The 24,763-nt window shown below is 33.4% G+C and overlaps 3 protein-coding genes across 3 annotated transcripts; all 3 read right to left on the minus strand.

The window, feature by feature from the left end:
* Positions 1-5,791: 5,791 nt before the first annotated feature.
* On the minus strand, positions 5,792-6,958 carry LOC129294649 (uncharacterized protein At5g39865-like). The gene has a single exon (XM_054933095.1). The coding sequence runs from the start codon at positions 6,768-6,770 to the stop codon at positions 6,039-6,041; it is 732 nt and encodes a 243-aa protein (XP_054789070.1). The 5' UTR covers positions 6,771-6,958; the 3' UTR covers positions 5,792-6,038.
* A 2,291-nt stretch (positions 6,959-9,249) lies between these two features.
* Positions 9,250-14,075, minus strand: LOC129294816 (probable methyltransferase PMT23). The gene is made up of 8 exons (XM_054933318.1): positions 13,216-14,075; positions 12,622-12,771; positions 11,550-11,820; positions 11,357-11,467; positions 10,856-11,027; positions 10,379-10,633; positions 9,991-10,185; positions 9,250-9,648 (listed from the first exon to the last, which is right to left on the minus strand). The coding sequence occupies exons 1-8, from the start codon at positions 13,810-13,812 to the stop codon at positions 9,450-9,452; spliced, it is 1,950 nt and encodes a 649-aa protein (XP_054789293.1). The 5' UTR covers positions 13,813-14,075; the 3' UTR covers positions 9,250-9,449.
* A 6,821-nt stretch (positions 14,076-20,896) lies between these two features.
* LOC129294239 (ferritin-3, chloroplastic-like) lies at positions 20,897-23,906 on the minus strand. Its single transcript, XM_054932450.1, has 8 exons — positions 23,442-23,906; positions 23,063-23,146; positions 22,921-22,981; positions 22,735-22,822; positions 21,681-21,742; positions 21,479-21,544; positions 21,289-21,352; positions 20,897-21,163 (listed from the first exon to the last, which is right to left on the minus strand). Exons 1-8 carry the CDS (start codon positions 23,756-23,758, stop codon positions 21,102-21,104), a joined length of 804 nt encoding a protein of 267 aa, XP_054788425.1. The 5' UTR covers positions 23,759-23,906; the 3' UTR covers positions 20,897-21,101.
* Between the last annotated feature and the right edge of the window lie 857 nt (positions 23,907-24,763).

The following is a 24,763-nucleotide window of genomic DNA, read 5'->3' on the forward strand; positions in this document are numbered from 1 at the left end:
CATAAAAAAATTATTATTTTTTAAATAAAAGTTATAATTGAGATTTGTTGTTTTCAATAAGGATAAAATAGTCTTTTAACTTTAAAATTTATTAACAAGTCCCTATAAATTTTAATAAAATTATGATATTTTAAAAAATTAAATTACCATTTAAATAATTCAGAGAGATTTTATTATCATTTTAAAAAAAATAAAAGGAAAAATAATCTTCTTAAGAGCCCTAAAGATACAATCATTATGCGAGATTATATTTTTAAAGTGTGTCTCCCTCTTGAGTTTTCTCTCAGTAGAATTTTGGTATCATCCTGGTCAATCAAGTGTCGTGACACCTCCCTTTTCGGCTTCCGCCGGGTGTGAAGGCATCCGCATGGTGTCTCCAGTCTATTGTCTTTTATGTTTCTTTTCATTTTTCAATGGTTTTTCTAATGCAAAGGTTTCTAATGCAAAGGTCGTTCATTAGTGCAAAAATAATCAATCTAACGAGTTTTCTCTCTACTTTTGTGGTGTTATTGATGGGTACCTGGACAGCTCTAAATCTTGGCATTTTGATTCGTGTTTTTGAGACATGGAGAGCTTTGGCCATCTCTATTATTTTTCACTCTACTTTTTTATTTTTTGGCTTTAGCTAGCTCTATGTGGTGGCGGCGAATTTAGAATGCCAATGAAAGAACTCTTGCAATCCATCAAGCATGACATTTTAGTTCATGGTCATCGATTCTTCTTCTTCCTCTTCTTGTCTTTCTTGATTTATTGGTACCCATGCTTGTTTTACTATTATGGGATCCTCTCATGACTTATCTTTTACAACTTTTTCAATTGCATCTTTGCTGTTAAAAGGGGTGGCTCCACCCCTTATGGCCTTGTTGCCTTTGCACTTTCTTTCTTATGGGTTCTAGTGAACAAGTGATGGTAGTTTTGTTTAGTTAGCAACAACAGTAGTAAGAAAGCTCCCTCATGTTCTGTTGGTTAGGGTTAGAGTTATTTTGCTAGGCTTGTTTGTTTAGGCCTCTTTTGTGGGTCTTGTTTATCTTTGTTACTTTGTCCTCTTATGTTTAAATGTTATTTGTCTTCTCTAAGAAAAAAAAATAATACGAGACTTATTAGAAGAAGATACGGACGTCAAACCACCTAATGGAACACACATAGAGAAAGAAAATAGAGGAATAGTCTCAATTTATAAGATTTTTTTATATAAAATTATACATGTCAATGAAATTTATCAAATATAGTTTATAATCTTAATTTTTCTATTAACTTCTAAAAACACCTTTCATTATACATGGGATAACAAATTTTATAATAAAACAACTAGATTGTTTGTTTCTATTTTCTAATTACAAATACGTTGAAAGAATAAAATTATATAGCTATTTTTCATTATTATAATTACTTATTTGTAACCCCCTATAAAATTTATTTCACATACAATTTTATTTCACACTTTCTATAAACTATTACTTTTTATAAAATTATTAAATTAATATTTATTCAAAATTTAACTTCAATTAATTTTTATTACTTGTTTGGATTAAAGAAGACGATAGGAAGGTGAGATTTTAAATTTTAATGACTTGAATTTTAGAAAAACTGAGAATTGTGGCTAAAAAGTTTTATAACATGTTTGTCCATTTTTTTAAAAAATAAATTCGTTAAAATCTTCTATTCATTTTTTTATTATCGTTAGACCAAAAAGGATTAAGCATAAAATCTAGTCTGTTTAAAAAATAAAATAAAAAGATATTATTAAAATAATTATTATTAATCAAATCTTAATTTTTAAGATGTTTTATATTTTAAAACATCAAGTTATCATAAAAAATATCTTATCAAATGAAATGAAGTGAGTACAACATTAGATGTCACTGATATAACATATAAAAAATTTAAATTAATACATTAAAATAAACTAGGAGTTAATTTAGATTAATATAGGGTTAAATTTGAGAAATTTATTTTAAGTCATAGTTTTTAGACAAAGGAAGAAAATAAATGAGGTTAGGTGGAATTAAATTAAATTATTTAAGCTTAACTTATTATAAATATTCTAATATTATGAAATTTTATTTGAGCAAAAATATACTAGCTTAGTCTTTTTAATTTTAGAAGAAAAAATGTATTAGAATACAAAAAATTGAATGAAAATAAATGAAGAAGAGTCAAAATATAAATAAAAGGAGGCATGTGCTTGGTTACTGAGATGTTTATTTCACCCCGTGATTAATATTTATAGATAACACTTCAAGTAGTGGCAAAGGAAAGGATCCAAAGGCTTGGAATTAGATTGCACCTCATATAGCCTTGTTTATCTTTGTATAGTAGAAGATATATATATATATATATATATATATTTGCCAACTCAAGGACATGCAGTACATTTATGCTTGTGATTTAAACTTGTGACTTTGAATGTTTACCAAGAAAAAGACCTTGTGACTTTGAATTGTTGTTTGTCAAGCCCTTTTGTGAACCAAGCTTGTGAGAGTTTGTGTTGAGGCTAGTGATATTAGTGTGAATTAATTATTGTGTTGAGATATTGTTAATTGGCTGTCTGGCCTTTGTATTAATCCGAGTCCAAGGGACATGTGACATGTCTAGCAATATTGTGATGGACATTTCTATGTAATTTTGATGACAATGATTATGATTAAACTGTGGTTTGAAATGCGCCATTTGACTTTCAAAAATTGCTTAATTGAATTGTTAAGTTGGGAGGGAAATTGTAATGTGAGTGCTTAGGTTATGTGAAAAAGACCAATTTATCCCTTTATTATGATGTAATCCTTACTGATTGGGTTATTTTTTGCTCCTGTTTGCTAATAACTCTAATATTATACATTTTTGGGCCAAATGGTTTTAGAATTGATTTTAATTAGGATTTTGTTTTCAAAGGGTATTTCTTTTGTCTTTATTTCCTAGTAACTATGGTTAAACATATTTTACCATGATAATGATTAATTAGGACATTAACCTTAATTATTATAGTTGTAAGGCTTAATTAGTGGATTAATTATTATGGGCATTACAACTAACCCAAGATGACAATACCTATTTATAGTGCATCTTCATTAAGCATGTGTTTGAATAGCACATTGATCGATTTTTTCAGGGGGTAAAATTGATTTTGCATGAAATTATCCAAACGGCAACGTTTTAAAAAAATCAACTTTTTTGCAAAGTTGAGAATCAGACCATATGCAGAAATGCTTGCCAAAAATCTTGAAAAAAATTACAAAAAAAGGCCCAAGAAAAAATTACAAAAAAAACACATAATTTAATAAAAATAAAACCAAACTTTCTTCCCTTTTCTTTCTTTTCTTAATAAAATTCAAACTTTATATTCTCAAAAAATTAATATTTGGTATTTAAAAATTAATTATATAGTAATTTATGTAGTTAAAAAATTAATTTTCATTAAATTATCCAAACATCTTCAGTTATGTTAAAATCAATTTAAAAAAATAATATTTAAATAAATTATGTTATAACATAATCATTTATAATTAAAATTTACCATTTAATTAATTATTTTTATAATCTATTACACTCAACTGAAATCTAAACAGGCACTAAATAATGGGAGAATGATAAAAAAAAATTCTTTTAAAACATACAAATGACAATAAAGTTTTGCAAAATGTGATAATTCTTTTTAAGTAGGAAAGACCTATCAGTTGATAGACTTTAAAGTAAAAGGACATTTTCACCTTTCACTCCCCTCGATCTCTTGTATCTCACACTCAAAATCTGAAGTTTAAAATATGGGTATGGTAAAGCCACTCTTCCTCCTCCTTATTATACTTCTTGTCTCTCTACATTTTCTCTACCTTCTTCAGTCACCTCTCTCTCTACTCTTTTTTTGTTCTGGCTGACTCTTATTTCAAAGGCTTTGAAGCCAACAATGACGACGGCTTGGATGATTGCAACACAAGCAAGATGATCCATGAACATGTCATTTTTATTTATCTAGATTACACTATTGTACAAATAGTCATGTGAACATAGAAGGTTGCGTTTAAACTAAGGGAAAAAAAAAAAAAAGAAAGGTACACTTGATACGTACTATTGTGAGGAATCACTTGGCATTTTCAACTCAGCGTATAAACATAGTTTCTAAACCTAACAGGTTGAAGAACTAACAGCCTCGTGAAGGGAATTGAACTTGGAAGAAGGTTTTGGCTTCTTGGAAGACGACAGGCAGATGAAAATGGTGGGGATCTTGGTTTCCTTGCTTGTCAGTATAGTACAACACTAATCTATTTTGTCACTGATATCATCGACTTCGAAACGTAAGTTGGCCAAAACAATAAAAAACCAGCAAGAGAGGTGGTCGAGGAAGACAGAAAAGATGTAGAAGAGAGAGAAGTATAGCGAGGAGGAGAAAGATGGCTTTACCATAGCCATGTCTTAGACTTGAGATCCAGAGTGCAAGACACAAGAGACGGGGGAAGAGGATGAAGGGTAAAATGTCTTTCTGCTTAAAAATTTATTGACATTCAAGTTTCAAAAGATTTGAGAATAATTATCATATTTTTTAAAATCTTATTGTCGCTTTCATATTTCAAAGAGATTTTTTTAACATTTTTTCAAGGTTTATTTGGTTGGGAGGAGTTTTCCCCTCCAAAACCTTCCCCCTCCTTGTTTGGTAAGGCGAATCTTCTCTCCCCCAAAACCTTTCCCTTAAATTGAGAAGATCCTTTCTCCCTGCCTTCCTTCCAACCAAAAATCCTTCTTGAATCTTCTAGTTTTTAATAAATTGTACAGACTTAATAAATCATCCGAATTTCCCTTCCATGTATTTTTAATAAATAATTCCATTCAATTTTTTTTCTTTCAAATATTTCATTCCTCAATATGCACCTTTGAGTGAGGTTCGAAAGTGACCCACAAGAACAGAGATGAACAAAATCCAGAAGGTAAAGAGGCGGCTTTTGAGAAGCAACGCAAACGGGCAATCCCACGAATAACCACCTAGAGTGAGAAAAGCGAGACACAAGAGTCGAGTTCATGAGCCCCCCATAGACGGAATATCGACCCCGGTCCTGTCGGCCACAATGGGAGTTTAGCCTTTGGCATCTTATGCTGGAAATTTTGGGATCTTCGGAGTAAGAGACTCTCTGCGGGCAAGTCCTTCAGACCGGACGAGATCAGGGACGATGGAAGCTACTGGTAATCATACCATTCGTGCCAAAAAATTTGCCCGCGCCTTTAATTTGAACTTGTAGTCCTTGTACTGATGTTTTATCTTTTGCTGTGTAAACTCTGACTTGTATTAGTTAATTCGTTTTAACTCGAAATGATTATGAAGAAAGATTTTGCGATCATGTGCCCCTTTTTTTTTAACACAGGGTGATAACACTGACACCAATTCCGAATTTGTGCTGAATTGAAACTCGTACCAATGTGAAATAAATAAATCAGCAAACAGCAAACTCCACTAGACTGAATATGCTAGTGCTTAACCTCGTCGTGAGAGATTAGTTAGGTGGCTTAATTTAAGAGAATAAAGGTCCAAACTTTACAACAAAATACATGGAACGCGCTTATGTGTTTTAATCAATATTAAACTCGCTAGTCTAGTTTGAAAAAGACTGTATATACTTGAAAGAATTTTCCATGGATCCCGACGCTGTTCACTCCATCATTTTGTAGGGACAGCGGGGTTGTTCATATTGGGGGACAAACTTGGCATCTTCTATCAGACACAGACGACGTAAAAAGGCCTGTAACCCACTGACGAAACCTCACGCGATGATTTTGAGTGCGATGCGCTGAGAGTACGGAGGAGTCCATGTGAAGCAATTAATAGTAAAGGAATTAAATAAAGCTTGATTAGCCAAGCCAAGCCAAAACAACCAAATTAAGCTGGCTCCTACTAGGCTACTACATACATAATATACCCGTTGTTTTACACAAGAGGACCTATTGCAATTTGCAAGTACACAAATTTCTAGACCAGCAATTGAGTTGTTATTAACAAAATGCTAATGCTCATTGCTAAGTTCCCCCTCCCCTTTGGGGCTGCGAGATTTGGGGGGCTATTATTTGGTGTGACGCGGGAGCAGGAAAGAACAGGAAGGGCACCTGATAAGACCGTTCACGTTGCAAGATGTACAGCTCCTGAATCCGCTCTTCTCCATGTAGACCTTGTGGCTTCCGTTACAATCGTCGCACACGACAAATCTCATGCCTCCGCAAAGATCACACGCGTTTGGATCCGACCTTGGCAGCTGTTCGATTAATCTCCTCAATTCGCCGCTCTCGTGTAGCTGCTTGACGTCTTCAGCGCCGCCAATGTATATTCCTCCGATGAACACTCTAGGCAGGGTCACGTTCTTACGGCCGAGGATCCCGTGAAGCTCGTCCAGGAAGCGATCGTCCATGGATACATCTCGTTCGTCGATCGAGACGCGGAAGCCGCGGAGGATTGATCGGACGGCTCTGCAGTCCTCGAAGGTCCTGCGCACCACGCGCAGGCTGGTAAAGTAGACGACGATGCGCTGGTCGGAGCCCGGCAAGGCGATGGAATTGGATAGCACGCTGCTGCGGCCAGTGCCCCACGCGCGGAGAACAGCGGTTGAGATCCGGACCCGGCGGAAGAGAGAGGGGGATCTCGGGGCAGCGAGTTCGGGTTCCGGTTGCTCCTGGCAGAGGCTTTGAATGTCTTTAAAGGAAGAGCAAGAGAAGCTGAGTGAACGGGTAGCGGATCGGGCGGTTGAAGGCAGCGGTGTGTTTCGGGACCTGCTTGGCGATCTCAACCATGGCGGCCACATGAGCGATGAGGGTCTGAAGAATTAGGGAAGAGTAGGCTTTGAGAGCAGTGAACGAGAAGGAGGGAGGGATGTTTCCTGTAATTATATGAAAAACAGGTCAATTAAAGGAAGGGTCGTTCATTGATGACAACCCTAAATGTGCATGTGCCTTTCTTTCGCCCCCTCTCCTTTTTGCTTTTGAGTTTCAAAACGTTATCTTTTCAAAGACTTCTGCAAATTTATCATTTTATTTCGATTTTCGCACACGAGCATGAAGGCTACCTGATTCGCACTGAGCTAAGACAGGATCTATCTTTTCATCTTGCTCATGGGAATGAAAAGCCTCTAATTTTTGGAGTCGTCTTCCCTTCATTCAAGAAAGCCTCTTCTGCCGCTTCATTCAAGTAGCAAAAAAATTAAACCATGCTTCAATTTAATATTTTAAATTTATATTTTTAAAATAAAAATATATAAAAAATTAATAAATATATTTATTAATTTAAAAATCTATATTTAATATAAATGATTTAAATTTAATATTAAATTTTTTTAAAAAGTTTACTATTCTATTCAAAATATATTCACATGGTTCAAAATATATTTAAAAAATTAATTTAAATTTTTAATATTAAATTTAGGTCATGTATATTAAATTTAGACTCTCAAATTAATGAGTATATTTATTAAAAAATTTTATATTTTTTATTTTAGAAAATATATAAATTTAAAATAAAAATTAAAAATATTAAATATGAATTCTTGATATTAAATTTAAATGGTTCAAATTTATTTCAGCATTAATGAGGAGGCAGAGGAGGCTTCCTTGAATGGAGGGAAGCCGACTCCCTAATTTTTGCCCCATCAGCTAATTCTTTTTGGACTACCTTCAGCTAAATGGATTTTTGTTATGCGAATGCCGCGTGAAAGAGAAATCAGAAAAGCCGCTTTTTTGTTGAGCTTTTCATTAATAGCTCGGTCATCTGTTTTTGGTTGAAATAAATACAACAATTATTGGAAATGGCAATGTTTTACCAAGCGTTTTTTTTTTAATGCCTAAGAGAGCAATGTTTTATCAACCTAAAGGTTTTAACTTTTAATATTCCTTTCCTTTAATATTATAAAACATTTTAAATTAAATTAAACATTTGAATAAGTTAATTAATTATTTTTAAAATTATACATTCCTTTTATATTTATCTTTAATTAATATGATATTTCGATTAGAAAATTTTATTGATCAAACTTTTAATTAAGAATTTTTTTGTAGAAAATATTATTAAGTACACTTTGAAAGACTCAAAATATCTTTTGTTTTTAACATCTCATCTCATCTTAAAAAAGAAAAAAATGCCTCGTATGTTTGTATGGGTAGAGTAATTAATTGTCTTTGAAATTATATTTCATGTTTTTTCCTATTTAATAAGGTTTCTTAATTAGAAAAGCTTATTAATCATACCCCTAATTAAAGATATTTTTGCAAAAACTTCATTTAAATTTTAAAGGATTTAAAATGCTTTATAATTTTTAACATCTTATCTTAGAAAAATGTCTTATTTTTTAACAAGGGAGTATTAAACTTCTTATTATAGACTATAAAGAACTTTTTTGAGCCCCATAATTCATCCTATTTTTTTACTGACAAATTACACTAACTCATATTTAAATCAAACCTTGACTGAGAATTTTTCCTAACATTATTTTTCATTTATAAGAATTGAATTTTAAATCTCAAGAAAGCGTAAATTAAATATTGATGTTATGAAAAATTGAATTTGAGTGTATTTTTAATACATCAAGGTGCTTAAACGCATTTCTTGTTTACATTTTACCATATCGATATTGTCTGAGCTTAACTCAAACCTGTATGGCATCATTTCAATAATTTTTCAGTGCTTGAATAAAAGGGTAGTTAAATCTTTTACATTTAATAGAATTCATTCACATTTATTTAGCAATAGCCGGTTTGTTTGGGCACATTGAGCACGACTAATGAATCTTGCGAGAACTTTCCTTCTGTATTTTCCCTCCTTCCCCTTTCCGTTTTCTGCTCTATTTCAACTCCACTATGCTATCTTGCCAGGAGGGGATATACTCCACGAGCTTACAGAGTAATAATTTCTCTTCTGTCCTCTATAATAAAAAGATCGTATTCTGCATTCTTCGTCAACTGAAATTCGAGCCTCTAAAGTTAATGAAGTCCAACAAAGTATCAATACTTCATGTTTATCTTTCTTCATACACACAAGACTAATTTTATATATACGCAAGGTATGTTAAATTTCACTAATGTCAGAAGCTCAAAACCTCAGAAAATCCGGATCAATCTTCCTCGTCTTCTGCCTATGAAACATGAACTTTTGTTTTTTTGGTCGAACTCTAAGAAACATGAACTGATGTAGTCCGGTAGGGTTGTATCTTAACGCGAAACTTTCAGTTGTTAGGAGGAGCTCAAGTCACGAAGAATCACAACTAAATGGCATTGAACGCACGACAGGTAAAATGAGGAACAAAATCTATGTTTTCATACAAGGTCAAGTCTGGTCTACAAAATTCATACTCGGACAAGACATGTCAGAAAATTTCAGTATTGTAATTGTAAACCTGTTCTGTAACATCCGTTTCTTAATTTTGTATCCAGAACAAATTAAAACTGGAGGTTTCAAAAATGGGATATCCTATCACAGCGACCCTGTTCATTATTCAGCGTCCACCTGCCTTGGGGCGCCAGAAACTCTTTCTACCCACAAGAAACTGATCTTGATGTATACTCACAGACCAGTGAAGTGAGCGCAAGATTGGGCTCAGCTTGCTAATTACTTCCAAGAAGTCTTGAACCACAAGATATCCTTCCGGTCTCAAAATACGGTCCATCTCCGCAACCACGTCTAAAATGTCACATCTGCCAAAAATTGCATTTCATTAATCATATTATATCTTACACATACCTTGGCTATATATAGAAACGAACGGACCCAAGTCTCTGTTTGGTAGCAACAAAGAAAAATGATTATTTGAAAATTGATATATATATATATATATATATATTCTTGGAACCATTACTTAATAACAACTACTTTTTATTATTAATTCAACACTTTGTATTTAGAAATATACATGACATATCGCATTTAAAAATAAATTTCCGTTTAATACGTTCCCATTCCATTCTGCATACAAATCAAGCCCTAAAAATTCTAGGATAAAACGAGAAGAAAGAATGTGTCAAATTCAATTACCGTACCTTTTCTCAAGATTTCTAAGGAGGAAGCTTGAGTGAAGAAGATCATATGTGCGAGGATAGGTATTGAAAGATTCGCACCAATCGTGGTACATTCCTATAAAACCCCTATCAAATATGATAGAAAGAGTGTCTGGCAAATCAATGGGCATCACATTCATGACCCAGACTGGTCGATCAATGAGTGCTGCGGCAAACCTGAAGAGAAGAAGGACATGTAAAAAACTATGCTCAGTCATAACTTTATAGAGGAAGGGAACTATGTGTGTGTGAGAGAGGGGGGGAGAGAGAGGGAGAGAGAGCCATGTTGAATACCAAAGGCAATCTAATTAAACAATTAAATGGGAAGAAGGCGATGGGAAAAAAAACTCTCAAACACAATATACTTTACCCTCCATAACCAGCATTCATGTCCATTATATTTCGCACCCTAGCCCAATTGATAGAAAGACCATTCGCATAGACATCTGAGACTAGTTGTGACCAGTGTTTGGTGTCCTTGTTGAACATCTCAATAGCATCAATATTAGACGGTAAGCTAGGGGGTTTACTAGTAAGCCTCTCGGGCCAGGGCACAGGCCATCTCTGCAGTTTACCCATGTTGTCAACCAGAAGAGGCGAAAGACAACTGCTGAATCTGGTATACCTGTAACGTGAATACCAAACTTCTTTCTTAATGCCAACAAAGTAAAACTAACGAGAGTCGTATACTTAGCATTATTTGCAATGTTCCAAATACAGCACGTTGGTTGATTCCATTCTTGCATATCACACAGCAAAAAGAAAAACACAAACATTGGCAGAAAAGTTTCTCCGCTTCCTCCCTATCATCTGGATTTGGAAAAGAAACAAAAAAATATATAAATACCATGAGCTATTTTTTCCATCCTTCTCTTGACACAGAGGTGGACTATTCACTTTGCGTTTTCCATAGCAATCAGGTGAAGTAGGCTTCTGGTATATAACCATCCCAATTCCAGATGAATCAAAAGTCCTAGCCACAACCGTCCAGCACATAGATTTTATTACAGTCATCGTGGCTGCAGAAAAGATGTCCAGCATCATCCATCTTAGAAGAATTTGAATGTTCTCCAATTTCTTTGGAAAAACATACCATCTCAATGCTTGAAGGAAATAAAATAAAACAAGATTCCAATTTTCTAAAATATGCAAAACTGCCATGGAGGCAGAAATGCAGGTATCTCAAGTTAGGCCATTTTTAGCGTCTCATTGATTGGGCCCTTCACATATGACTCATATGAAATGTCCAAAATCTTCCCGATACAGAGAGGACAGGAGAAACTGACAGCAAAGACATGTAAAGGGGAGAAAGAAAACGGGTTGGGGGGGGGGGGAGGAAGAAACAAACCATTCCATACTTTCTGATCTCTTTCATCATCTCGATAAACTGGTGTCGCAGACCATGCAAAGAAGCCTCCAGGTCTAAGAATCCTATTGAGCTCAAATAATGGTTTACCACCTAAAATTGCAAGCCAGATTTAACAATAGAGATTCCTGTTGCAAATAAAATAGATGGAACATAGACAGAAGACAACTAGTACCATCTGCATCCCAATGTACCCTGCATCGTGCACAGTGGATCAAATCATATCCGTTATTTGGAAATGTCAATTTTTGTGTTCCAATAACAGATAGAGTTGCAGGAATTCCTCGCTCTAGAGCAAACTGTATCTGAGCTTCATGTTCATCCTTTGGGGCGAACGACATGGTCATCACACCATTGTCGAGCAGATAGCCACCAAAGCTAGCAACACCACAACCAACATCTAAGACCACCCTGATATTCTTTCCCCATTGAATTTCTGGCAGTGTCTAGTGTGAAATGAACATAAAACAACCAACAGAAAAAGGTCAGGATTCAAGAAGTACATCAATATCAAGTCAACTCAGCAGAATGAATGTGCAAGGCACAGTACATTATGTTTAAATCAAAATGAAGCATTGCTTAGATTCACAGTAAGGCGCTTCCTCCGGACTACAATATAGAGCGTTTTCTAGAAACCCCACTTGGTCTAAGCTTTGCTTAGATTCACAGTAAGGTACTCCCCTTGGATTATAATATAGAACATTTTCTAGAAACCCTACTTGATTCAAAATATAGAGCATTGCATAGATATTATATATGTTTTTCAATTATACCCTTATGTTATCATATTTCACTCAAGTAATTAATGAGGGTATTTTGAATAAGTTAAATATTATATTTATTATACTCAAAGGTGTTGGAAAAATGAGAAAATTTTAAGAAAATAAAGATTTTAACCAATTTTTTAGAAACATTAATTAGTTAACAATGACTTATATTGTGATCCGGAAGGACTAGGAAGTGTGTAGTAACACTAGTGCTGACTACAAACAGAAACAGCATAGAACAAAGTCTCATTCAGTAACTGAATGAATAAAGACTTCTCGGCCGATTCTATGATGTGCTTTGCACATAGTTGACAAAATTTCACCAATAAGTCCTCCCAGATAAAAACTAGTTCCGACATTATCTTTATCAGGACATGATTATAGTTTCTATGTTTCCATAGCAGTCACACAAGGATTAAAAAATTAGCAGGTCTCATACTTTAGGAAAGTTAGGAGGATGTGAAGCCATTTAACAGATACCTTCTGTATGTACTCAATATAATGATCAACTCCATCTTTAAATTGGGTGCCACCTCCTGGAAAGACAAGATATTCACCAGACTTTACCACCCAATGTTGGTCCTTCTTGTACTCAACGAGCTTTGGATGAGGCACATTGTCATACCAAATCTGAAAAACGTAAATGTAAAACTCAATCACCTTTACTTTCAACATTATCAAAGTAGAAACTGCGCACATAACTAAGTACCAAGTAGAACAACTTCAGAATATGGTAATTTTTCTCAAGAAGATTATAAAGTTCTGCTCAACACCAAGAAAAAAAAAAGTGAACATTCTTGATATGCCAAGCAGTTAATCACGCCCCCAAAGTTCTAACCCAAAACAAGAAGATTGACAAACTTGAAAGAAAAACCTAAAGAGAAATAAGTGCAAACATCAGTGTCCTGAAACGCAGACGGGATTAACTACAAAATGAAGTATTGATTGAAGGTAACATGAATGTATGAATTCTCAAGAAATCCTTATCAGCCAATCAATGCGTCAAAAAAATTCTCAACAAGGGAACGCATCCATTGATACCAATAAGTTCTCTTACCGAAGTATCAATCTCACCATGTCCCTGCTCTTGGGCCACGGAACTGGGACTTTATACCCATTCGGAAGCGGCACCAAACAGCGCGGAGTAGGATCCGGACAATGCCTTTCCCTGTGCTCCATGTGCCTCCTACTTTTCAAAGCCTTGATCACCTTATAATTGTCCAAACAGGGTATATTATCTACCGCCATCGGTCCCCTGCATAGCTTCCAATCAATATTCACATCAACCGAAACAATATTATCGACATCCCCCTTCTTTTGGGGAAGCTCTTCGTCCTTGGGTTCTGTGATCCGAAGCTCGCTTTCGGGCAGCCCTTCGCCTTTGGGAATCGTGATCGGATCCAAGTTTTGGGGTCGCCCTTCGGCTGCGGGTGTTGTGGTAGGGGCCACTTTTTGGAGTGACGGCTGGTCTCCCCGAATTTCGATCGGGGCAGCGAAAGGGGTCGTGGATGGCTGGCCTTTAACATCAGGATAGAAGAAGACGCGGTTGAAAGTGGAGGTGGAGGAGGAGTTAGTGAGAAGGAGGAGCGTGACGCAGAAGAGCAAAATCAAGAGTGAGAGAAGGAAGGGGGATTTCCTTTCTTTGAAGAGAGATCCAACCATAATGGGCATTTCTTCAGCGGAATGGAAACACGAAAGAGAGAAAGAGACGCAGTTGAAGGAGGGAAATCTTCAAAATGACGCCATCCAAGATGAACAGAGAGGGAGATGGTTGTGAGTGAATTGAATGATACAATAAAGAATTGAGTTAATTCTGCGATCTCCGGAACACGGGATTGGGATGGGACTGTTGGCCGTACCGCCGTACCACTCCAGGGATCGCTCGCTTTCGAAGAGATGTGGTACCACTGGCATAGATAGCGGTCTTTTACTTTACAGGCTCCAACGCAGGAACGGTGTAACTTGTAATCTAAGTTAAGGGTGCCTTTGGTTTTCTCTCATTCAATATTTCGGACTTTTGTTAAATTTTTAAAAAGTTAAAAGGTGTTTGAATAATTTTTTAAAGAGCAAAATCACTTTCAAAAAGTGAAGTGAAATAAGTTTGAAATGTAAATTTTAAATTTTTTTTTGGTGAATTTTAAATATGAATTTTTTTTACTCTTTTATTTTTTTATTTAAAAAATATTTTCTCTGTTTAAAAATATAAAATATTTTTTAAAGAGTTAGATATTTAAAAAGGTATTTTTATTCAGTCTTTTGAAATATAATTATTATCTTTTTTTAAAAATTTTCTATTAATAGTGAATTTATATTCAATATAAGATATTTAACAGGGATAAATATGAAAAGATAAAGTTAATTTAAAAATAAATAACTATTTTATTGGACGGTAAGATTCAGTTAAAAATACCTTATATTTTTTAATAAAAAGAGTAGTTAATTCATTAAAAATATAATTATTATTTAAATAATAATAATAATTAAATATCAAGTTCTTATTATTATAAATTAAACAATTAATCATGTTAATTTTGAACACTAAAATATAATAAAAATTATAAATTTTTGTCACATTTTTTAAAATTACAAATTAAAAAGTACAAATAACCGAAGATCAAGTTTTTAATATTATAAATCAAATTTTATGTTATTTGAAATCTTTATCATATTTTTTAAATATTTTAAATATATTATATTTGTATAATAAAAATTATAAATCACTATAAATTAATATTCTTTTTAGTAATTATACATTTAAAAATATATTTTGCTATTACAATTCAAATGACTTTTAATTTATCAAATTAAATTTTAATAAAATATATTTAAATATAACTTTTATTATTTTACTGAACTAATTTTTATTAAATAAATTTTTAATATATATATTTTTAATAAATTAACCAACACACACCGACAAGTCTAACCACGGGCAGCAGGAGTTGAAGTGGTGAATTGCATAACGAAGAAGGCAATGCTCGCTGATGACTCAGGCAAGTCTTGTTGCTTGAAGAGAGAATCAATTTGCAAGACGTGCTACATTTGTCCTCAAATCCAAGGCGAAATCTAGGTCTAACAAAATAATAGTGATATTTTTTTAATAAAAACTGGGGAAAATAACAACTAAGGAGCAATTCCTCCCAATCAAGTTAATATTTTAAAGTTTTTTATGAAAAATTAAATATTATTAAAATAAAAATAAGATTTTTTTTTGAGGCAACAATTTATGCATCAGATTAAAACACTTGTTTCTTTCTAGTATTAAGTTAATTTTTTTGAATTGTCAATAAATAAATTAATTATTATTAAAATGGGAATGAGAATTATATTTTCTGAACGAGGACTTATTGTTAAAATAATGCGTGTATATGTGTGAAGGGTAATTTTATCTTTTCATATTATATTTTAATTATATTGTATCCTTTAATCATGCAAAATAATTAATTCTGTCCAATGATCGTTGATTGAAATTGTCTCTAAAAAATATTGCTAAAAATGGCAAATAGGGGCCGCCTGCTGACACCGGTTTGTTTTTTCGCCTTTGAAGTAATTTAGGTTGATTCATCCGTGATTTGTGATGGCTCGTTTCCCACGTCCCAGCCAAAAGTAGTAGTATTCTTGCTACTCACTTAAAGCATGAATCGTATCATACTTTAATAATGAACTTCGTGATCTCCGCAAATGTCATGTGCAAAATGTCATTACGTTTTTTAAAGGGTAAAAGTGTAAATTTAATCTTAAATTATTTTTTTAAAAATATTTGATAACTTAAACTATTAGATGTTGTAAAATAAATCATAAACTTTCAAAAATAGAGCATTCAATAACCCACCGTTAATTTCAGCTAACAGACATTGTATGAGGCCCACAATGATATGTGGCATAATATGTGCACGATACGTCAGCATGGTAAAGGTATAAATTTAGCCCCGAACTATTTTAGGAGTGTTAGATAGTCTCTACTATAAAAAATGGATCATCTAACACCTTCCTCTTATTTTTGACCAAATATCATTTATTTTCATACTTATGAGACCCATAAAACATTAATATCTTCATTTTCTTGCATTCGTTCTGAATTTCAACTCGAAAAGAAGAGGTTTAAATAGTTTTTTTCTAAAGATATTCACGAAGCTGACACTAACAAAGTATAAGAAATAATTTATAATTAAATTAAGTTAAAATCAAGCTTTTCACATGCATGCATAGTTAAATTAAGCTTATATTTTATTAATATCGTCATTGTGAATGTCTTCAGATAAAAATTCATTAAACCTATTCTTTTGGAGCTTATATTGAGAACAAATGCAAGAAGATTGGAGAGATTAATACTTTATAGGCTTCTTAAATATGAAAATAAATAATGTCTTATCAAAATTGAGGGAAAGGTGTTGGATGGTATATTTTTTTTATAGTAGAGGCCACCCAGTACTTCTTGAAAAATAGTTCGCAACTAAATTTGCACATTTATCATGTTGATATATCGTGCCACGTGTCATTGTGAACCCCACACAACGTCTGTTAACTGAAATTAACGGCGGGCTAATGGATGCTCCATTTTTAAAGTTCATAATTTATTTTACATCATCTGATAGTTTAGGCCAACAGATGCTTTTGAAAAAATAGTTTGTGACTAAATTTGTTACTTTACCATTTTTAAATCGACATAATCATTTAAGATACTGACAAGATTAAATATATCTTAACCGATATTATTATTATTAAAAAATTAGTTAGCAATTGAGATAGTGAATATTTGAATTGAACTTCAATTTATATTCAACATTTCAACTCCTATTTTCTCCAATATTTTCAATTTAAAATGCTCAGTTGAACCTCTAGAGCCTCTAATTACATGACAAAATGAAGCTTAGATCAACCGCGCTACCACGTGTCATCTGTTTCAAATGTTTCGTTATTCTTGGAAAAGAAATATTAATGCAAAGGGAGAGATTGTTGAGGTCAACATCCAAGACAGATAGATAATAATGAAAATAAAAACACAACAAAAACAAATATAATAAGACTGAGTATTCTCTTCAACAAGTATCTTAATCCCAAGTGACTTGAAGTTCGTATGATACAATTTTTTTTTTTTTTGAAATCTCTCGACAACAAAATGGAGAATGAAGATTCGGTTAAAGCTGTCACTATCTGGTTCTCCAAATCAGCTTCTTCAATTCCTGCATCAAATCCTGGTTCTTGACCACTGAATGGTTATCCTGACGATGCAACTTGGCCATGTGTCCGGCTTCAGCTACCAACACAATGATAATGCCTCAAACCCCAATCCTAGAGATAACACAAAGGAAGATTCCAAAGGTAGATGGACAAAAAATTAGATCATGAGCAAAAAAAAAAAAGAAAAAGAAAAAAAGCCGAAAATCCAAATTTTGAAGGTTCAAAAGAATTTAGAGGGCGATCTATGATTTAAGAATCTTTCATTCAGAAAAAGGACACGTGGCAAAATTTTATAACCTTCCCATTAGAGCCCTCAACTTCACAGGTCAGAGGACTTGAAAGCGAATCGGGGACCGGTCACAATCATTTTAAATGCCTACACGTTATGAAGTGTATACCAACTACCAAGCAATTAAAAAATATCAGACCACAATTAAAATAATAAAAAAATATAATTTTAAATCTCAATACTTCACTCATATTTTATCATATGTTTTTATATTTTTTTAATATTTTAAATTTTTTTTAAATATTTTAAATATCTATACTTTATTCATTTAAGAATTTAAAATACTTAAAAATAATATAAAATATTGAAAAAAGTGCTAGACTTAAAATAATATTTTTCTGATAATAAAAAATAATGCTTGCCTCAAAGACATGATCCCTGTATATGCTATAAAAGGCACCCAGCGTGGACTAGCAACTGCAAAAGGCTAACTAATTTTAGTTTAGCAAATTAAGAAAATCGAAAAACTAGCTACCTAAAACTATTGTTCAATCAGTGGCAGTACATGGTTATTGTTACTTTTAAGGAATTGTCAGCAACTGCACCTTTTTTTTTTTGTGGGTGACGTAACAGCATTATTTTCAAAATTAAAGTAGCGTTTGATTACAGAAAAAGGAAGGTAAAATTTAAAAAAAAATTCCCTCTCCCTCCAAAATTCCCCTAAATCCCCTCCCCCTCCCTCTTTTTTTTCTATTCCCTCCTCTTCAATCAAATAAAAGTTAAAAGAAGTATGGTCATGCTATAAAAATCGTTGCAACGAGAAAGGATAAAAATAAAAGTTGAAAATTTGTGGCTGGCGTGACCAGCATGCTACAGTAACAAGTAACAACTGATGCGTTGAAGTCAAAGAATGTTAGAATTGGAAAACTTGGGTTTCCCTCAAACTCTAAAGGCTAACAAAGAACATCACAAATCCACAATTGAATTGCAGATTCTCACAGTAGGCTTTTCAAAAAAAAAAAAAACAGGGTTTAAACACTATTAAAACATGCGCAATGCTATTAATCTAGTTCTCCACTCCGTATAGTGTATACCATGAATTTGTTCATAAATTGAGCTGGTAGTCTTAATAATATGCTAATTTTAGTGGTACAAATCAATTTTCACAACAATTTAAGTTTCCAGCAAAATATAAAGTCGAGAGGCAGAGTCCCAGATTTATGAAGAAGGTATTTCATATTTGTCTCAAATGTTCCCTTCCTTATTGAACCGTGGAATATGCAATAATTTTCTTTGTACAGTAACACGCTATATGTTTACATGGTTAATGACTAAAATCCAAAACAGATTCCCAGTCTTACCCGAACAAGAACAAGAAAAAAAAAAAATCAGAGGTTTACACTTCCACTCAGGGTTCCTTTTATCAATTCTTACGCTGTGCATTAAAGTGGAAAGAGAAGGAGAAAATGATGTACGAATACTAAATGGAGTAACATAATGACATTGATAAAATATTTCTAATCAAACAAAAGATAAGTAAGCAATGAATTGTCAACAGCAAACCATTAATGTCGACGATCAAGAAATGAAACAAAGCTAACATATTGATGATCAAAACTGTAGCTGGATTCAACAATCAACGTGAAACTTCTCATGGTGGTTTCAACGGCCAAGGCAATTGGATTAAATGTTTCACTAAATTTTTTTACCATCATCTTAGCATAGCATTTGAACTTATAGGTATTTTTGAAAGATTAAATATTTGTAGGGTCAAAAAGTTCAACAAAGTTAACATATACTCTAATTCTACCGAAACACTCATGCTAATATGCAACGAGTTTTCTATTAATCACCCTTTAATTATAACTATTAACAAAATTAGAGAACTTTTAATGCAAGATTAAACGGTCACTTTTGATTATATTTTTAGAAAGACTAATAAATGCACAAACTGAATGGTTTATCAAATTTCTTCTGACACTTTAAATGTTCAGATTTTTAACAACTCGTCTTTTAGTTATAGAAACCTTTTGTTCTATAATATAACTTAATTTATCTATTTGTACGGTTTTTCTATGGCCTTCTGTTAAAAAAAATGTAGTTGGAAGGATACCCTAAATCAATATCCACAGTTTCAGTGGCAACATGGGAACATTAGAGAATGAACAAGCTTGCTCTTGTTGTACCCCTCTTCGCAAGCCAGAATACACTCTATCGATAATAACAAGCTCAACCCAACCTGCTTTGACTAGGCTATTGGTCCCTCGTAACCTAGTGGTGAGAGTTAGCAAGATCAATCATTCGCTCCGTGCTGCTGTGCTTGAGCAGTGACCTTCATTGATTCGAAACTTTTGGTGCTCTCTAGGTTTTTATGGACACTCAATGCAAGAGGAAGTTGGGTTTAGAGCCTCGTTACAGGATTCTAAGAGAGAAGAGTTACTCTGTGGCCAAAAAAGAAAACTAGCAATATCTATTTTGATTTATCTTAATTTTGGAAAAAATCGTCCAAACACTCCAAATTTTTTTAAATTTTATTTGGTCCCTAAAACTTCGTCTGTCATAAACTAATTTTTTTCTCTATTTAGTAAATTGATTTTGCAAAATCAATATTAAAAATATTATTCAAATATTATCATATTCTGTCAATTTTTTACACAATTAAACTTTGCCCAATTAAAATCCAAATACATTACACCCTATTCAATACTATACTAGAAGGTATTTTATTTCATCAAAATAATTTAAACCATTTGATTAAATACATATAAAATTTCATACATTTTTAACATGCTTTTTAACCATTAAATGTGAGACTTTTTCCCATGTATATTACTTCTACCCGATGGTCAAAACTTGAGAATAACTGAATAAGTCTTGACAAACTTCAAATATCATTAATTAAAAATTTAATGAGACATAATTCATCCTAAAAATCCATCCTAAGAAGAGTAATGATAAAATTTTAAACATGACAAGCTTTCATAATACTTTTGTTTTCTTGTTTTGAGTCTCTTGAAAAACCTAAGTTAAAATGAACTTATTGAGTGAACGTTGCATTTAAAAAATAAAAGGAGAATTACTTTAAAGTTTTATATAATAAAATTAATTATTATAAAATTTAGTGATAATTGAAATAAAAAAATTGACACCTAATTTTGTTATCAATCTTTTTAATTCAGCTGTCAATAAAGATTGTAGTAATTAATTTTTTTACATGAAACCTGAATGTAATTCTTCTAAACATAAACCAGTGGATGATTTTTCAATTTTATCTCCCGTGTGGTCTACTATTACTGTATAGGCAATGTTTCATTAAAAGTATCTAATTGCATTCACTAGGAATGGTTCAATTAAAAAGACCAGACAACAACCAGACATAATCTTATTTGACAATAAAAGTGACAAAATTATTCAGCGTCCAATTTTGCAGCTTTCAGTTCAATACCCCCCAGCCAAAACACTGCAAGTAGATAGACTAGTCTACTCCATACAAAGAATCTAGAGAGAATTGGCCAGAGGACGAGAGCAAAATTGGGGGGGAAAAAAATCTTTAAGCAGCTACTCCACGAGCAGCTTCCTCGTGGAGCAGCGTCTGATCAAAGTGCCAAACACCTGCAAGTCCACAATGAGGCACCAAGATGTGAACATTTGGAAAAAGATGGTGAAGCCAGACACAGAAAACACTTGCATGTAAACTATAGCAGTATGTTTTATGCAGCTAAATCTGGGATCCTTACCGTGCCCCCTGCCCACTCTTCTGAGCTGAGCGACATACTCGGACATTCTTTTAATGGCCTCAACCTACAATAAACACATTTAAATATCAGAAATTAGATCCATGCAGATGCAAATCGTGCGCAGTTTATTACAATGATTAATGGTTACAAAGAGCAAACTCTAAAATTTCGACACCAAAATTATAATTACCTGTTCACCCAAAAACTCGCTTTCAACGAAATCTGCCAATTGCACATCATTGTTTATTGTGGCAACCTATTAACCAACATGCCTCGAGTCAGAAGAAAAAAGCTTTCCCTCTAGCAATGCCAGCAGCACATGACCAAGACAGGTGAAAGAAAGCATATGCAGTTAATCCAACAAGACTGAATATGAAGCAAACTTGTCTTACTCTGTGCAAGTTTAGGAGCTTCTCATTAGTTAGCTTCTCTAATGATAGAGCAAGCTCCATAGCTGTAACAGGCAAATAAATGCACGTTTGCTTAGTGATGAAAAATGCGGAACAATTCGTTGTAGAAAATCCACCGACAACGCCTCACTTGTATTCTAATTTCTACATCATGTCAACTAGCAGAGATAATAAATACATTGTTGTGCGTGACAGAGCACATTAAAGTTTGCATATCTAAACATTATTTCTTTATATATAGGACATCTATTTTCTGCGTAATCCTGCAGAAGCATCTATTTCACCTAGAATTTTATCCAAGCATTACAAGTAAGACCAGGCTACTGATGTTCAAAGGGTCATGAAGTTAAAGAACAAAAAAAATAAATTAACAGGGGAAGACAAAGGAAACGCAGGAAAGTCTAATTGCAACTAATGGACTAAATTTGTTGCTAAAATTAAAAGGAAAACATTAATCATTTAGTCTATGTATTTTGACTCAACTATTATTTAATCTTTAAATTTTGACTCGTTGTAATTCAATCCTTAAAATTTTAACTAAACTATAATTCAATCTCTAAATTTTAACTCGATATAGTTCAATCTTTATAGTTTTAACTATTTAGAATATTAATCCTTAAATGTCAACATCATTTTAATTTTTAAAATTTTATTTTCAAGATAAAAGACCAACATTATAAATAGTTAAAACTATAAAGATAAAATTGCAGCAAGTCAAAAATTTAAAGTCTGACTGAATCAAAATTTTAGAGACTGAATTGTAATAAGTTAAAGTTTTAAAATTAAGTTATAATTAAATCAAAATTATAAAAACTAAACGATTAATTAAAAGTTAAAGTTGCATCACTGGTTCTAAAAAAAACATGCTCATGTTCAACAAGTCAACAACGGCATATCTCACAAGGATAAGTGCACAAAAATGCGGTTAATGAAAAAACTATCATCAGTTTTAGAGCATATTATTTAAATCCATCAAGCGTGCATTTGCAACTAGAACCCAAGCCATGCAAAACACAAGCAGGCCCAAAAAACGAACCATATAGGCCATCTCCCTTTTCCTCATGATCAAACTCAGAAAGTGGCATCACAATAGACTGCAGCTTTACTCTCCCACCCCTTTTATTCTGAAATTCACAGCAACACACAGAACGAATTCAATATGACGACGAAGGAGAAAGCACTGGAAGATTTCTTGCTGTATCTCAACGACAAAGTTAAATACCTGGTATTCCATCAATTTCTCAGCATGACCTCTTTCTTCTTCACTTGACTCCCTGAAAAACCTGTTAAACTATAATGATTAATCAGTGCTGAAAGAGCAAGTGAAAATGACCGAGAGATCGCAAAGAAAAACAGAGCATTACTTGGCAAGACCCTTGAGAGCGACATTATCCCTATCAAAATAAGCAAACATTGCATGGTAAACGTAGGAGACGTTGTACTCCACACTGTAATGCAAGAAGCCAATCGCAAAAGAGATAACCATTAGCTGGTAAAGATTTCAAAACGATTAAGAATCTACGAGCAGGAATATACATATATATATGTGTGTGTGTGTGTGTGTGTGTGTGATATATACTGTCCCTTGGACAAAATCCGATATTTATGTGGCATATCCCGATGTTATGCCCTCTAGTTGCTGCTGTGAGGTTGTTAATAAAAAAATAAGCCGGACATTCAAGGACTCAGAACACTATATTAAAACCTTGATAAACAAAGATACAGCAGAATGAAGAAACTTACTTGATCTGTTCGTTGATAGCAGCCTCACACTCGTCCAAAAAATTCCGTCGAGCAAGAGAAACTTGAGGGACGTCGGGAACAAGACTGAGCTCCTTTTTAACCTCTTCAAAGGGTTCGAAGACAACTCCGGTAAGGGGTCGATTGTTCCCACTTTTATAGGCACAAAGCACCAAACCACTTGCATTTTTCCCCGGAGAGAAGGGGAGAATGGGGGACAGAGAAGCGGACGAGTTAAACGGCGAAAACAGAGAGCCTAGATGGTCGCCATTAGCAATGGAGAGAGAGAGAGAAGAGGCAGCGGTAGTTTTAAGAAGCATGATTTCTTGATGAAACAGTGCGGACGAGAAAGGTTTGGCAAGACAAGAGAAGAAGATGAACAGGGCTGGAATGTAGAGAAATCCAGAAGCAGAATAGAGAGATGAACAGAGGAGAGCAAGGGCGTAAGGGGCAGGGATAAGGATGTGATGCGAGGGCACAGAATAAAGGCATTAACCATATGAGCAAGTGACACGTGGAGGGACATAATTGAGAAGATGAGTGAGGAGCGTGGCGAGGGTCGTGGTCGAGGCGGTAGGTTCAGGCTGTGCAATGAAAATGAAAATATCTGTGACTTTTCGTCCGTTCTCAGTAAATACTACAAGTGTGGTTTCGTGTTTCGCTGCCATTTGTGTGGCCCAAAAATGCAACAGCAAAATGGCTTCAGAATCTTTCCGCTCCTTTTCCTGATTTCAGCCAATCAGGCAGCGTTGTCAGACGATACGGGATTACGAGTGTTAATGCAACCGCGCCCTGCGCGAGTGCGGGTGCAATCACTGTTTAGACTTGGTGCGATTTTATTTATAAATCCTCTTTTTTTTTACCAACATTTATAAATCCTTTTTAAATTACTGCAAAAAAAAAAATTAAATTTCATTACCCTTACCTTAAAATTTAGTAAGTGGTCGCTTTTTTCTCTAATAAACACAAAATAAATTATTTTTAATAATCTTTTAACATTTTAATAAGGAAAAAATAGAGATGAACATAACAAATAATGAATTATTTTTTAAATAATACTAAAATTAATCCTCCCTCTTATCTGTAAATAGGCCAAAAAAGTATTCAAATGAAAAATAAAGTATATTTTTACTTTTCTTCAAAAATATAATTATTATGATTGCTAGTCTGGCTGTTCATGATGCCCAGTTGCCTGACATGATTTGGGTTGGGCAAGGCTAGGCAACATATCCTGTCCATTTGGCCATGCCTGAGATTTATATATGCTGTATAATATAATTTATATTTTTAGCTTAAGTTTTAAAATGTGTGTTTCATGTTGTACT

Source organism: Prosopis cineraria, unplaced genomic scaffold, assembly GCF_029017545.1.
Source record: "Prosopis cineraria cultivar Desert tree isolate PC_DT_omini unplaced genomic scaffold, ASM2901754v1 PC15, whole genome shotgun sequence".
NCBI classification, from domain to species: domain Eukaryota; kingdom Viridiplantae; phylum Streptophyta; class Magnoliopsida; order Fabales; family Fabaceae; genus Prosopis; species Prosopis cineraria.

Coding starts and splice junctions, on each gene's coding strand:
- LOC129294649 (XM_054933095.1), bottom strand. CDS start 6,770: ATGTGGCCGCCATGGTTGAGATCGCCAAGCAGGTCCCGAAACACACCG.
- LOC129294816 (XM_054933318.1), bottom strand. CDS start 13,812: ATGCCCATTATGGTTGGATCTCTCTTCAAAGAAAGGAAATCCCCCTTC. Junction 12,772..13,215: donor GGCCCAAGAGCAGGGACATG/GTGAGATTGATA, acceptor TACGTTTTTCAG/ATTTGGTATGACAATGTGCC. Junction 9,649..9,990: donor CTTAGAAATCTTGAGAAAAG/GTACGGTAATTG, acceptor AATTTTTGGCAG/ATGTGACATTTTAGACGTGG.
- LOC129294239 (XM_054932450.1), bottom strand. CDS start 23,758: ATGCTTCTTAAAACTACCGCTGCCTCTTCTCTCTCTCTCTCCATTGCT. Junction 22,823..22,920: donor AGAAATTGATGGAATACCAG/GTATTTAACTTT, acceptor TGTGAATTTCAG/AATAAAAGGGGTGGGAGAGT. Junction 21,545..21,680: donor AGCTCCTAAACTTGCACAGA/GTAAGACAAGTT, acceptor GTTGGTTAATAG/GTTGCCACAATAAACAATGA.